Here is a 14,266-nt window from a genome sequence, read left to right as displayed (position 1 = left end):
AGTCCAGATAATTTTTAAAGAATTCTTGTTATTGTTGTTTGTTTTTTCTTTTTTTTTTCTCTCTCTCTTTTTTTTTTTTTTTTTCCCAGTCTTCTTAACTTACCTGATAATTTCATTTAATTTTGCTTATTGTCATATATATTATGAAGTGAATGTAAATTATTGTCTCTCATAAGTATATATCTAAATTATTATTATGGACTCACCAACAACTGTAAGGTTGACTTGTGCTTGTCTGCTGCCAAGTTTGTTCTCTACAACTAGTGTGTAACATCCACAGTGTTCCTGCTTCGTTGATGATATTGTTAGCTTGCTGCTGTTTTCAGCATTCTCAATTTTGATATATTCATTTTCTTGAATCTGTCAAGATGAACAGAAAAAAAAAGATCTTACTGGAGAAATTTCTTTACCTCTATACATGAAAGTGCTTAAATTACAACACAAGGTTAGCATAATGATAGTCATCTGCAGATAACTATCATGACAGTGAATTATGTGCAGTTGGTAAAGAGTGTAATCGATATGAGACACCTAGAAACGCAGTGGAACATTACAATTGCTCCAGTCCTGCACCAGAAACAAGGATCCTTGTTTCTGGTGGGACTCCACTATGGAACAGGATCTTCACTTTCTGTGACCCCTTTGACAGGCTTAAAGTGTACACTGTCTAGTTGGCAAAAGAACAAAATTTGGTCTCATATAAGTAACGCATAGTGACCACAGTGTCACAAGGGTTTAGTTCTAAATACCCTAATTCATTTGCCATTCCTTTCAGAATCTGAATGTGCAAGTCATCCATAGCTATGACTTTTACCCTCATCTCAACCAGCCTTATTCTGTACTTCCATATAAATCAGGGTAACAGTTTCATTGTTTTGAGCAATTGAAGATGTTGTTGCCTGAAATGGAGATGTAATGGTACAGCGGTGCAGAGACAAGTACAAACAGCAGATTTAGCCTTCCTATGGCGTTTTTATTTTCTGGAGAGCCCAAATTTAAAATCTCAGCTGAATACCGTAAGCATATTATGAACTAGCTTTTAATTGAAACTAAGCTATCATAGCATAAATGGCCAAGGAGACTTAGATTTTAATCAGTATTAACTCGAGACACGAAAGATTATTTTAAAACCTCATAATGCTACATTGCAATTATAGAAGTTGTACACTGTGTTCTTATGAAACAGACAACAATGTCAATGCCCTTGTTCCTCCCACCACTTCCTTTTTAGATAAGTGACTCTTCCAACTCATTCTCAGAATTTCATTAAAAATGAAGGCTATTTAGTTTGGCTTATCTTGTCACATAAATTCAGAGAATAAGGAATTACAAGGCTAAGATCAGGACCTGCCCTGCTTTCTCCTCAGCTGAGATGGAACATGCACACTGCTATATGCCCAAAAGTAACCTGAGAAAGTGGCTCCTACAGTAATTGCTAGAGAAAGTTAGTAAATGGGATTATATAGGATTACAGTTTAAATTTTTCTGAAAATTTTCTTCCCCACGTACTTTGTTCTGTGATTCTACACTGGTTTACATGCTTTGCTTCATTAGAACTAGTCAAAGGATAATAGTAATAAAAAAGCAGTCTAGTAGAACTGGATATGCATTATATACCCATTGCAATGGGTGTAGACAACAGGAAGGTAGATTCCTATGTTCCCAAAAGAGAATCACTGGTTATAGTTAAGAATCTACAACAATTGGAAAGGTTAAACAACAGATTTTGTTACTCAGCTAACGATAGAAGCTTTCAAAATCTTTCTCGGTGTTCTAGCTAAGCATGGCTCCAGCATCACTCCACTAGATTGCAATCATGTACAACTGTATGGCTCATAACTTGGTGACATTCCCTTTCTTCCAGCAAAAGACAGTTGTCCAGAATGTACCTGGGGGAGGCTACTGTGGCTCTCTTGAACCTGAGGAAATGTGAGGAAGGACATAGAGAGAATGAATCCCTCCTGCTCACAGCTGTATACGGTGGAAGGGACGAAATCAGAATTCAACACTCACTGGCTTTGCTCAGATAACTACAACTAGTCCCCAGGAAAGTTATAAGAATACTTGGGTGATTTTCACCGTTACGACTGAGAATGGAACAGGGTTGAAATCAACCACATGTGTAGAGGAGGAAGAAATCCAGGATAAAAATGAGGAGTGATGATAAGTGAAAAAGAAAGCAAAATAATTGTGCAGCACAGTAATAATAATTGGCTATTACTATTGGCTATTATAATGCAGCACATAGTAATTGGCTTCCCAATTAATTCAATGAGTGAAAGACTGCTACCCTCACTTATCCTCCCACAATGTTTATTAACCTTCCTGAGGCTTCATCTTTTCTATACCATTCACCTGCCATCCTGACCCATCTAAAAAAATTATTACCCATCTGAATTTACAAGTTTGCAAGCCTTTAGATTGTCTCACAGTAAATAATTAAAAAAAGAATTGTAAAGACGGTTACTTTTACCATCCTTTTACAAATGAAAAAAAATGTTAAACCAGAGATCTGATATGGGTAGTATTAGGTGCTGGTCTCAGTTTATATTTTCATTTTGTATATAAAAAACTTGAAATTTACACAAATAGGACTGTTGTATTCATTGGTGAACTCAGAAACCTGCACATACCAGCAGCTCACTTTTGAGGGGTACATTTACCCATGTGTCAAGACAGATCTCAGCCAAATGGGGAACTCAGTGTCACTTCTGAGGCCTATATTTGTGGAAATGAGTAGACTGCTGTTTAATTCCAATCTTGAAATTAAAGTATTTTAAGGAAGTTTGAGAGTTCAGGGAAATGAAAACAAAAACACTCTTTCCCCTAAAACAGGTTATTTAGGCTTAGCAAAGAAGGAAGCTGGAATACCCTTTGGTCTGGCAAACTGTTTAGAACTTTTTAAATTAAATGATGACCCATCTGGATTTAGAATATAAACTTCCTTGTAGAAGGAGCTGTTTTTATTTATGTTCTATAGAGTGCATAACAAATTCAGAATGAAATAAACACAATAGCAGCTACAGTACATATTTACATTTGCTCTGTCTTAACATGGCACTTCATCTTCCAACTTGTACTTGCATATTGGATTGTTTGGTTTAAAGTGTTTTAATTACTCATTAAAGAAACTCTTTTTATAAGCTGCCTTTATGGACATATGCAATACAATACAAGGAAAGTAATTCAAGTAGAAAGAACTTTAAATCCAGGGGATGAGGGCAGCACTGTTGCTGATAAGCCTTGCAGTGTGACCTTTGTGTTTTAAGATATTTCATTCAAGTTTTCTGCATGGCACGTTGCCCCTCTGACATAGCTTTAGAACTAGCATAAATGAAGAAAAAAATGTTTCTAAAGGACAGAAACATTTCCTGTGAAATATGTCTTTGAGATACTACATCCTTTGCATCAACTATATTTTAATTACACGGTCTAAGGCTTTTCTCAAAGGAACAGCCATTACTTTTAGGAGAGAGAACACACAGCAATGGGTTTAAACTGTAGCAAGAAAGATTTAGGTTTGGCATTAGGAAAAGAATTTCTAACGTTATGGATATTTAGGTGCTGCAATAGGTTGTCAATGGAGGCTGTGAAATCTCCATCATTGTAATGTTTTCAGCAGAGGTGAGGAAAACATGACAGGAATGACATGGATACTGCCAGTCCCTGGAGAAAGGAGGTTTATAAGATGGGTTTTTGGAATTCTTGTCCAGCTATATTTTTTTATGATTGTTAAAACAGAACAGAAAACAATTTACCTGCTTACGGAACTTCATCCAGGTGCAAGTTATGGGTGCTGTTCCTACCACCTTGGCAAACAATTCCACTGATTCACCAGCACGGACTTTTCTGTCTTCTGGGAACTGAGTAATCTGAGGAGGAGTAGCTGGCCAAAATAAATAAATAAATAAATAAAAATCATTTATATAACTATGCTTTCTATTTTTCTTAAAATTCAAAACACATATTTATTTTGGTTCAACAGTTTCAGAGCACCATTTGAAATACAGACTGGCACTTATCTGTTGCTTGCAATAGAACAACACTGTGGACATTTTTAATTCTACTGTAGTGAAGCAGTAACAATCTACACATCTGAAACTGCTCATACAAGACCAAGGCACAGAAATCTGAATGTGGAAATTGTCAAAACCTACCACCAATTCCAAACAGTTTACAAAATGCTTTGCTGTAAGATTCTTCTTCACTTTGTATTTTTGAAGGGCCCCAGCTAACTTCATCTCAGTTTGCACATGATGAGAGGGTCTGCGAACCTGCTCCCTAATGTCACTGGCATTCATAAAATCTAAAATTTAACAGCTGCCTTTGAATATTCTTTCTAGAGTGCCCAGGTGAGCATCATGTGGGATATCTATTATAGCGGTAAGGAAGAAAATCAACATTTTCTTCATCATATACAATTCTCCTATGAGCAATGACACATCCTTCTGTTTGTGTATTACAGTCTTTTCAGTCTTCCAGTCTCATTCTTATTCCTCCATGTTGGAAACAGTTATTTGTCCTCCTCTTCCTTCTCATCATCTGGGTATGGTTAGATGGCAGAACCTCTTTTTCAATTAGTGCCATTTCCTGCCTCTCAGCTGTGATGCTGAGTGTGACAGACCCCTGGCAACTACTAGGGACAGATGCCAGAAATACCACATTCTTGACAACTCCAGGGTTAAACCTTTTCAGTTGCTTTACAGGAGCAGCATGATAAAAAAATATTTTTGGGTGAGGGACAGCAGATATGAAGATATTTTGACAGAAGTATTAAAAGGGACTCCCTAACACTAGAATGACTTCACTGCCAAAAGTAACATTCCCATCCAAAGCATAGGGCTACTGGGCATGAAAACAGTGCTTTTATATCCTTTTCAGTGTCAGTAAAACAAAGTGGTTTGTTTTCCTTAGCAAAGCTTTGTTGTTGTTGTTGCTGCTTTGTTTTGTTTTGAAAGTATCTGAAAGAAATTAGGCTGAGGCACACATCTGCCAGAGAAAACAGCCTGAATAGTCAAAAAGCCTGACAAAGTTTTAGGACACTGAAAGCAGTTTCTTACAAAGGAATTTTCTAGGTAGCTTTAAATATAGTTTTTCCTAGGAGAATGCTAACAGACAAACAAGTTACCATAATGCCAGTTAAGAGGACATGTATGTATCAACTTCTCTATGGTACCTACTCATGCAGATGTGGCATTCTGTGATACATATTAAAACCTTTTTCACTGAAAGCTAAGCTGTGTTGAGGATAGAAAAATGGGCAAGAGTTACAGTGCTGACATGCTATAGGATCTTGCTATAATTGATTTGATAATTACTTTTTTTGCATGCTCATAATTTAAGTTTTAACCATGTGTAACCTTATGAACAAGTTTGAAAACTGGATTCAGCTTTCCATTTTTGTCCTCACAGAACTTCATGCCCACTATTTAATAACACATGCATGATAAATTCAGTAGGTAAATGGCTGTACTTAGAAATGCATTGTCTGTATAAAACAGTATTGGTTTATTATTTATTTTAACTAGGTGATACAAGAAAATGATTACCTGCTTTTGGAGGAGTCTTTGGAGCTGGTTTCTTCTTCACTGTTGCTTCACCTAATAAAAAAAAAAAAAAAAGAAAATAAAGTTAAGTCAAAGGTGAATTTTGGAAGGTAGCAAATAAGCTGCTTACATTCATAGTGATTCTTTGTTGGCACTTGGAAATCTACAATGTTCTTGCAGCATATAAAACTCAAGAATTAAAAACACTTTCAAAAAACACTTCTGATATGCTGAATGAGTCTCAGAATTTTCACTGTTGAAATGGGAACTTTTAAAAGAGTCAAACAAATCTGCTGCACATATCCCATAGTCTGTCATACTCCATTCCTCATAGCAGTTTAACGAGGTGAAAACACAAGGCCAAGATCCATCTCATATTGACTATCTGCCCAAACTTCAAGCATAATCAATGCTGAATGAGCTCATTTAAAACTAAAGCAGTGAACACCATATACTAATCATGTCATTTATGAGATAGTAAAGAAACAGACATATACAGGCAGTAAATACTTGTATCACTTCTCTGCTACATCTTCTTCCCTAGGCAGGGACAACTTTTTCAAGTATTCACAAAAGAAAGGGTCATGGCACCCAAAAATATGGCCCAGTATTTGACACCTGGGCACCTACATATCAGGAAGACAATGTTCTACAAAATTGTGAATGGTAAATAGAAAATGATTGAGAAGACAGGTATGTAGAAAATGACTGTTCATTATTTCTCAGAAAAAAAGACCTAGGGGCTATCCAATTAAATCACCAAGGAACAGTTCTAAAAGAAACAAAAGAAGTGTTTTTAAATGTAGCACGCATAAGTTAGGTTCACAGACAAACAATGTTTTGCAGGTCAGAAACATAGAAAGGTTCAAAAGGACAGCTTCATAGGAGTTATGTCTAGTGGTGGCCATTAAATATAACAGTCTGGATGCTTTCAAACCACTGAATTCCAGAAGTGGAAGAAATCATTCCCTTTAAAGCACTCTTTTTATCTGCTATCCTAAGCATCCTTGTCAGAGGATGGCCCCTGCTCTGAAAGGACATTTCTTCTTTTCTTGTGCTCAACTAGTCAGCTTGATTGAGCAGCCTGGCTATTGAGATATTGTTGCCTGCAATGGAGGTAATATATGCTAAGTGATTTTGAATATCTGGCAGCATCTACATAGGTGCCTAGCGGTAGCCATTACAGTGTCAAAAGGTTTGAATTATTTGGATCATTGTTTAAAATACCTCAAAGTCAGAAGACATTGAGGAACTAAAACCAAAACAAAAGGGGAATACCAAACCCCCCACCAAAGCAATAAAGACATATTTTAATTTTAACTTCCTTTGCTACTTGCAAACTACAAGCTGTGCATGATACCCAGGCAACATATCATCTGATGCCCTGTGAATAAGGAGTCATGAGAAAAGAACTCATCATGGGGCTCTAATATCATAGACAGTTGTGAAGACTTGGATTTTAGTTTTAGAGCTGCTCAAAATAACAACTAATGTGCTATAGGTTGTTAAAAGACCAAATGCTTTAATAAGTAATGGTTTAGCTGTCAACACCAGTGTCTATCCAGTACATTCTGGGGAATATTTCGCTATGCTCTGAATATAGAAGTTGTTGTCACCTTCTTATATAATATTGCATTTCATAGTGATTTTCTTTCAAGGTATGCTTAGCTTTCATATGCTCTGTCTTTATTGATTTTGTTGGAACCAGAAATACTAAAATGGAGAGGTAGGATATTCTTGCAGTACTTATGGCTGAGTCAAAAAAGAAGACTTAGCTATCTCCCAAGGAAGCCTTTCTTCAGTGACTGTCAACTCAACAGAACAGTTAAAAGTTTAGATGAGTACTTCTGGGGATTTTATCCCAGTATAAGTGGACCATATCTTCCTTGTGGATTTAACTTTTTAAATAGAGGCCTTCAAAGAGCACTATTGCTCATTGAAGGGACCCATTACTTTTGGTCCATTAACCGGCTGACATGTCCCCTGGCTGCTATAGTAAGTGACAGCATATATATTTCCAGCTCCTCTTTCCTGCCCAAGCTGTACGAGCAAAAGTGATAAGTGGTATTTTCAAAGCAGTTCTCCTCTTTAACATTACATGGTCACACTTACTCCAAGCTCATTTATTTCAGGCTGTAGTTACAGTTACGTGGTTGAAACTGAATACTTATATATCAGGTGCCACTTGGAAGGGCTGGAGAATCTAGCCCATCATCAACTGTTAAACATCCCCATTAATGAAAGTATTCCATTAGCTATGCATTAGATGCATAATCCCATGAAAACTCAGTTATATGATTTAATAACATGCAAATATTTTTTTGTGTGCTGCATTTGACTTCAGATTCTCTTCTCTAAACTGAGGATGGAATAGTTGCTTGATATATCCTCAGAGTTATAATGGCTATTAATACTGGTTAAAGCAACGTCATGAATTCAGTTACTTTCATCCTCCATTAAGCTTGATATGAACAAAGAACACCAATGATGAATAAAAAGTACCATTTGTCAAATGACATCTTGGGTTGCAGGCACTATTTTTATTTTTCAGAACTGTCAGTGGCTACAAATAAGAGGAAAACCAAATTCCTTAATCCCACATAATTTTCACTCAGCTTTTACCTCTTGGCATTTGTAGTATATTTGGTGCAGTATCTTAGCTAACAGACAAGGTTCTGGTGGAGTTGTCTCATTCTATGAATGTTCATATTTCACTCTGACTCTTAATACATGTATCTCAAGATTTTTCTTTCACCTGGCTGACAATGTCACTCTCTGCCTTTGCACAACACATACATAGCACAGATGTCTATATACTCAGATGTCTCTCTCACTTTTCCCTGCTTACTATCTACTATCCAGTTCATCACAGAAGGGACCTCAATAACATAATTCGTTCATTCACAATCAGTAACATTTGATTTATCGCTGTTAAAGAACGATGCTTCTGTATATTCAAGGATGTACAGTGAACCACTGGGTATTACTTTACCCTATAAATGGAATAAATGCATTTTCCAGGACTACCTCTTAGACCTGGAAGAAATAAGGCTATGTTTAAGATGGCTTAAAAGGTTTTCAGCTCAATGTGGATTTTTATAGCAGCAAAGCAAATAACACAACCCCTTCACCTTATTTAGCTAGAACAATGCTTTTTATGTGTAAATAAAACATTTTTGTTTAATTTTTCGTTTTTACCCATCAGGACATTACATTAACTTAACTGAGGATATGCAGACTGTCACTGGACTTCATCAAACCATGGAGACTGCAAAGGGTTGTTGGAAGGTCTGGCTGAATATCCTGTTTTGCAGACACAAATAGCCCTGAGCAGAAATGAAAGGCAGGGGCAGTGTGGAAGGGAATGAGTAGGATACATTGCTACATCCCTGAAGCTGACTTTTTTGGCTGCTTGGGTACACTCTACTGTTCTTAGACGTTCCTTAAGAATCCCAGCTCACCTCATGCATCTTTTGAAAAGCAGCTTTTGTTTCAAAAGCTGCTGGAGACATTGAAAAAATCTAATAAGATTAATCAGAGTTGACAAGGTCAAATGATTGTTTTCATTAAAATATTTAAGCCTCTTGGAAATGTTAATGCAAGTCTGCTTCTGCTTTTTTTTTTTTTTTTTTTTAAAAAAAAAAAAAAAGAGTCTCTCTTTTGATATTTACATTGAAATAGGCTGAAGCTGAAAACCAGTCTGGAAGAAAAAGGACATAATATTGCCTCCTTAAATGAATCTGCCTGCTAGAAATGATTTAATGTAAACATCACAAGGCTGGTATTTACATAACTTTATAGGCAGGTTTGCCTCTTAGACAGTTTGTGTCTGGGGGGACATACACTAAAAAAGGGAAAGATTCCATACAGTCTGATAGCTGTGGGACATTTGGTTGTGAAGTTCTTTGCCCTGATGTTGAATTCGTGAGAGCAGATATGTTCAGAAGCCTGTCTTTCTTTTTTGTTTCCCTTTTTTGGAATTTTACTAAAAATAGTCATAGCCCTCCCCTGAAATGGCTCTCTGCACAACTTGCTTTCATAAAGCATGAAGTAAAAGTCTGTAACAGTCTGAAAAAACACATCAGTTCTCAAAACAGCATTTCTAACCAGTTCATAATTCCTACTATCTTTCTTTAGGGATATGTCTAAAGTTATGTGCATATCTTGTATAGGGATGGATTTCAGCAGCTGTGAAACAAGCACAGTAAATATCTAACTGTTAAACATAAGGAGCAAGACATTTCTCTAGTTCTGCCTTCTTGTGTAAGTCTCATTTAAGATTTAAGTTCAAGGTAGAAGAAGGGCCAATGTCATACTCTAATATTATAGTCCCATAGGAAACCGTTTTCCAATCACGCGAAACTTTTCAAGATTTTGCCTTCTGAGAGTTTTGTTTTTTTTTTTTTTTTTTTTTTTTTTTGTGAGAGTGTTTCCTTAAGGAGACACTGGAAAAAAGTCATGTCTATAATGTGTTAGATATCACAGAAATGAGAACATATGTACAGGATGTACAGGAGACAGAAAACACAGATTCAAGTCTCTGCTCTGTCTTCTCCATCTCACATCAATGTATGTGGGATGTGACTTGATGAGGTCTCTGTCTCCCACATGTAAATGAATCATGGTGTAATCTCATTCTGACCCTAGGGACAGACATCAGGGTTTGATACCAAAGGTGACAGTTTTCTGTATCTTCACTACCCACTTCTGATGCTAGAAAGCATAGTATGACTGAGACCTAAAAGTACAGAATAATAAAAAGCTTGGCCTCATGGTTAAGGCAATAACTTACTCAGTTCTAACTTTGCTTCCATCACAGGCTTCCTTGCTGGTGCAAAAACTTGTTACAAGTATTACTTAACACAGACAAGCTTAGATAAGAGGAATATGATGACTAAAATTGTACTAAAAGACAACACATCATTACTTAAGAACTTATGCATAAGCTCATGAACCTATGCTAATTGCTACAGAGGAAACCAACAGTGACAATATACCAGAACCATTAGCCTGAACACTGTCCAGGTTTTAAAGTTAAACAGTTCCACTCAATTGCTTCTCAAGAAGTAAATTCCTCATTCTGTTTCCAAATAGCTATTTATTATCTAAATACAATAAAATAGAGAACAACTCTGATTAAATTTGATGACATGAGGAAATTAGAAAACTAAGAGCCATACAAGACAGTCATTTCAGTTTGCGTGTTTCAGTGAGGATTTTAGTGCCTTTTATTTTTCTCATTAAAAACAACTGACATTTTGTTGCAACATCCCATATTTAGCTTCTAAATCATGCAGAGATTGTCCTCTAATTGAAAAAAATCCAGCCTCCTCTTCCATCAGGGAAAAAAGTTCCAGGAAATATTCACTACTGTATTCCAGTCAAGAAAGATCTTGCATATACTAGCACACTCAGAGCTTCAGCAATGCAGAATAGCACACTGAAAGTAATTTAGTATTTTAAAACAGCTCAGCTGGAGGAAAAAACAATTCTTTAGCTGTTTGTCAGCACTGTCCCTGAACAATTTCTGCAGTTAAAACAAATCTGAGTAACACAGAAGAGATCCAGTATCAAATGGAGCTTACAAACAACCAAGTCTTGTGAATTCCACAAAAATTTTGATAGGAGCAAGATAACTACATTCATTTCTTAAATATAGGTTCCATCTTTGCATTTCTCATGTCCTGCAAGAACATCTAGAATTAACTGCTAAAATGCTGTGCTTAACTGTGTATGAACAGCAGTCACTAGCCTGCTACCCAGTCTGTTAGAAAGGAAAAAGACTGTCATGCCCTTTAGATGTTTGGGATCTCCAAATGATTTCAGTGGGAAAAACTAAGTATTCTGTGCTTTTGCACATTTATTTAGGCAATGGATTTAGGTCTCTTTTTGAGAAAAGAAACTTTGGTCAATGTTTCTATTACCTGCCAAAGATCTGCAATTTCTAGTCAATGACTTAACTGGGAAGTAACGGTGTATGGCATCTCTTCAGTTCAAGGCCATGTTGCAAAAGCCGCACTCATTTTTCTCTGCATGAGACAGTCAATAAACATTTCTGTCTTCTTCTGTCAACATACAGCTATGTAGGGTGGACTGTATGAAAAACACATGGAAAATATTGTCCCGTGCCAATATTTAACTCAGAAAATGTCAGCATGGTGTGAGCTGTAAAGTAACCTGGAAGAGATTCAAAATGCATACCTGACATTATCTAACAGTGCTGGACTGGGCATCATGGAAAAGTGATTTACAAAATACATTAGTATTTCTCCATGGCTCCTCTACAGGTACTGTAACTGAATTTTCTTTTCATCAAGGGAAGCAACCAGCCTTCATGGTTACCTAAGTTAATTCTTACATTGCCTTGCTATTTCAGCCAGTTTGGTTGGAAGGAATTGTGCCACAGTTATTCAGCCTTGGACCCTAATTCTGAAGAATGCATTCAGCACTTCTCGTTATTTAGAATTTGAAAAAAAAATTAAAAAGTATCTACATCTTAATAACAGTTCATGGCAATTTTATTTACATATACTTATTGACATATTGATTTTTTTCCTTGAAAAATTTTGGTAAGAGACTTCTCAGGCACTGAAACTCATATTGTTCCAACACACTAAGTAGAGACCTAGGTACTTCACATGCACTGGGCAGAAAACATCTTGGTTCTTCTTGAAACAGTCAGAACTTGAGCAGCACGAACCTTCTGGGAAATGAATGGGACTGAGAGAACTGGTTTAAAGAGCTTCAGTGAGCCGTAAAAAGTATCTCAGACTATGCTAGAGACCAAAGAAGACAGCAGCAGCAGCACAGTTGCCAGACTACAGTTGCTACATAGTACTGTCTTATTTGTACAATTAAGAGAACAACTCTGACCTGATTAGTTACTTCCTTAGCAACTCAGTTCTTCCCCTAGAAAGAGGCAAGTTTTATACTGAAAACAATCTCACATGACAGTAAAATTTAGAAACATTTTATGTTCATCCATGCCATGTTTCACATTATATTGATGGAATATAATCAACCAAAAACTCATCAAACTTAAATTTTAAATGTAACATTTTCTTAAAATGGTGTTTGCAGATTTGAATTCTCTGACAAGATTGTTTATTGAAGAGCAGATAACAGGACTGCATGCTAATCATTTGGCCACTGACTCATAATTTCTTCATGGTAATTAAAATGCTTAAAATCCCCCCTCCACCCCCAAGCACACACACACTATGGCAATGAATACGTAATATGCTAAGAAGTCCTCTTTGACATATTTATACTTATAACCCTGTTCCAGGGATGCCACTGTTCAGCCTGAATTCAAGTACCAACACTGTTGAGAAATCAGACTTGGTAAGATAAAAGCGCAGCCTTCTAGAGGATTAAATCTGGAAAGTGTCAGTGGAGACATTTTATTAACAACTGTCAGCAAAAGAATGCATCATTACTTAACTAAAATGTATTTGACATGAAATCAAAAAGATTTATATAGTAGCTGATATAAAAGATTTATATCAGCAAGATGCCAAATAATGTTAAATAATGTATCTTGGACCCCTTTACTTGGAGGTGTGTGGAAGAAGTTCCTTCCTTTGATGTAATTTTATTTTTCAGAGAAAAGCAGAAGAACTTATGCTTGTGCCATCAAAGCATGTGCTGGAGCATTCCTTCAATGTATGAGGTTTGGGTATTGAGAACAGTGGGTTTAACAACTGCATTACTCAGATGTGGGAATCCAGGATATCCTGTTAGATTTTCATACCAGTGATTTTGACAGGTGATAGTTGTCATCTCTTAATATCTACTGGAAGTAGTGCTGTGAATTAGCTCTCAAAAACAGTAGGCATTTCTCTCTAAACACTTTGATGTGATGCTTAGATTTAGGAGGGTTATTTTCTAAAGCATGAAAGCCAACTCTTTTCTCACTAGCAATGAATGGGATACAGTTTCTTTCTACTATATTAAAGTTACATTGCAAAGCTGAGCCCTGGTGAAGTTTAAGAAATAGCCTCTAACTGTTGTAATATACCTTTTCACAAAGTGAATCCTAAAACCAAACCAAAACAAAAAACAACCAAACAAAAAACCCCAACCACCAAAGAAAAAATTAAAAAAAAAAATCTTTAAAAAAAATCTAACTTTTAAAAAACTCATGACTTATGTAAATGTTGGGGATGTTGGTTTAAAAAAAAAGTACATTCTGTGTATGGTGTGCAAACTAATCACAAGACCAAGCACCAAGAAAGCTGGGTTCCAGACCTGCAAGTGAATGCCCCTGCACTTGGGCTAGTTGCTCAAGCTGTGTTTTGCTGCTGTTTCAGTTCTTCAGTTTAAGAAACATAAAACAGCACAAAATTTTAGGAGGTATAGAGTAGTAAAAGTTTGGTTTTTCCTTTTTTTTTTTTTTTTTCTTTAAAGATAATTATTTATTTATAAACTATCAATTCATTATTTACTCTTAAAAATCTCAAGCGGCACTTCTATTTTTCCAGTCTGTTGGGACAAAAACATTTATTTAATGACCACTGAAAATTTTACAAAGTGGTCTTGGTAATTTAAATGAGTAATTCCCTTTAAATATTCTTTGAACTAACTTCTAATTTCAATGGGAAATTTGTTCCCAAATCACTTTACATCACATGATTTTGAAGCTCCCTAGAGAAATATTCAAGTGGTGAGGATTTTATCTTAGCACTTCTGCTGCAGGGTTATGTCAAGCTAGAAGACTC

General features: G+C 36.1%; 1 protein-coding gene across 4 annotated transcripts in view; it reads right to left on the bottom strand.

Moving 5' to 3' along the window:
• MYLK (myosin light chain kinase) overlaps window positions 1-14,266 on the bottom strand; it is a 201,917-nt gene that overhangs the window by 43,161 nt on the left and 144,490 nt on the right. For all 4 annotated transcript variants that reach the window (XR_014317732.1, XM_082763002.1, XM_082763000.1 and 1 more), the window contains 3 exons: window positions 5,550-5,600; window positions 3,759-3,886; window positions 207-360 (listed from right to left, as the gene is read on the bottom strand). Coding sequence is in view for 3 of the 4 variants with exons in the window: in XM_082763002.1 (XP_082619128.1) it covers window positions 207-360; window positions 3,759-3,886; window positions 5,550-5,600 (333 nt within the window). In the remaining variant the exon portion in view is untranslated. The remainder of the gene's footprint in view (window positions 1-206; window positions 361-3,758; window positions 3,887-5,549; window positions 5,601-14,266) is intronic.

This window comes from Aythya marila (genome assembly GCF_965140915.1).
Source record: "Aythya marila genome assembly, chromosome: 6".
In the NCBI taxonomy this organism is placed as follows: domain Eukaryota; kingdom Metazoa; phylum Chordata; class Aves; order Anseriformes; family Anatidae; genus Aythya; species Aythya marila.
The sequence above is the reverse complement of the archived record's forward strand: the minus strand, read 5'-3'. Positions and strand labels throughout refer to the sequence as shown.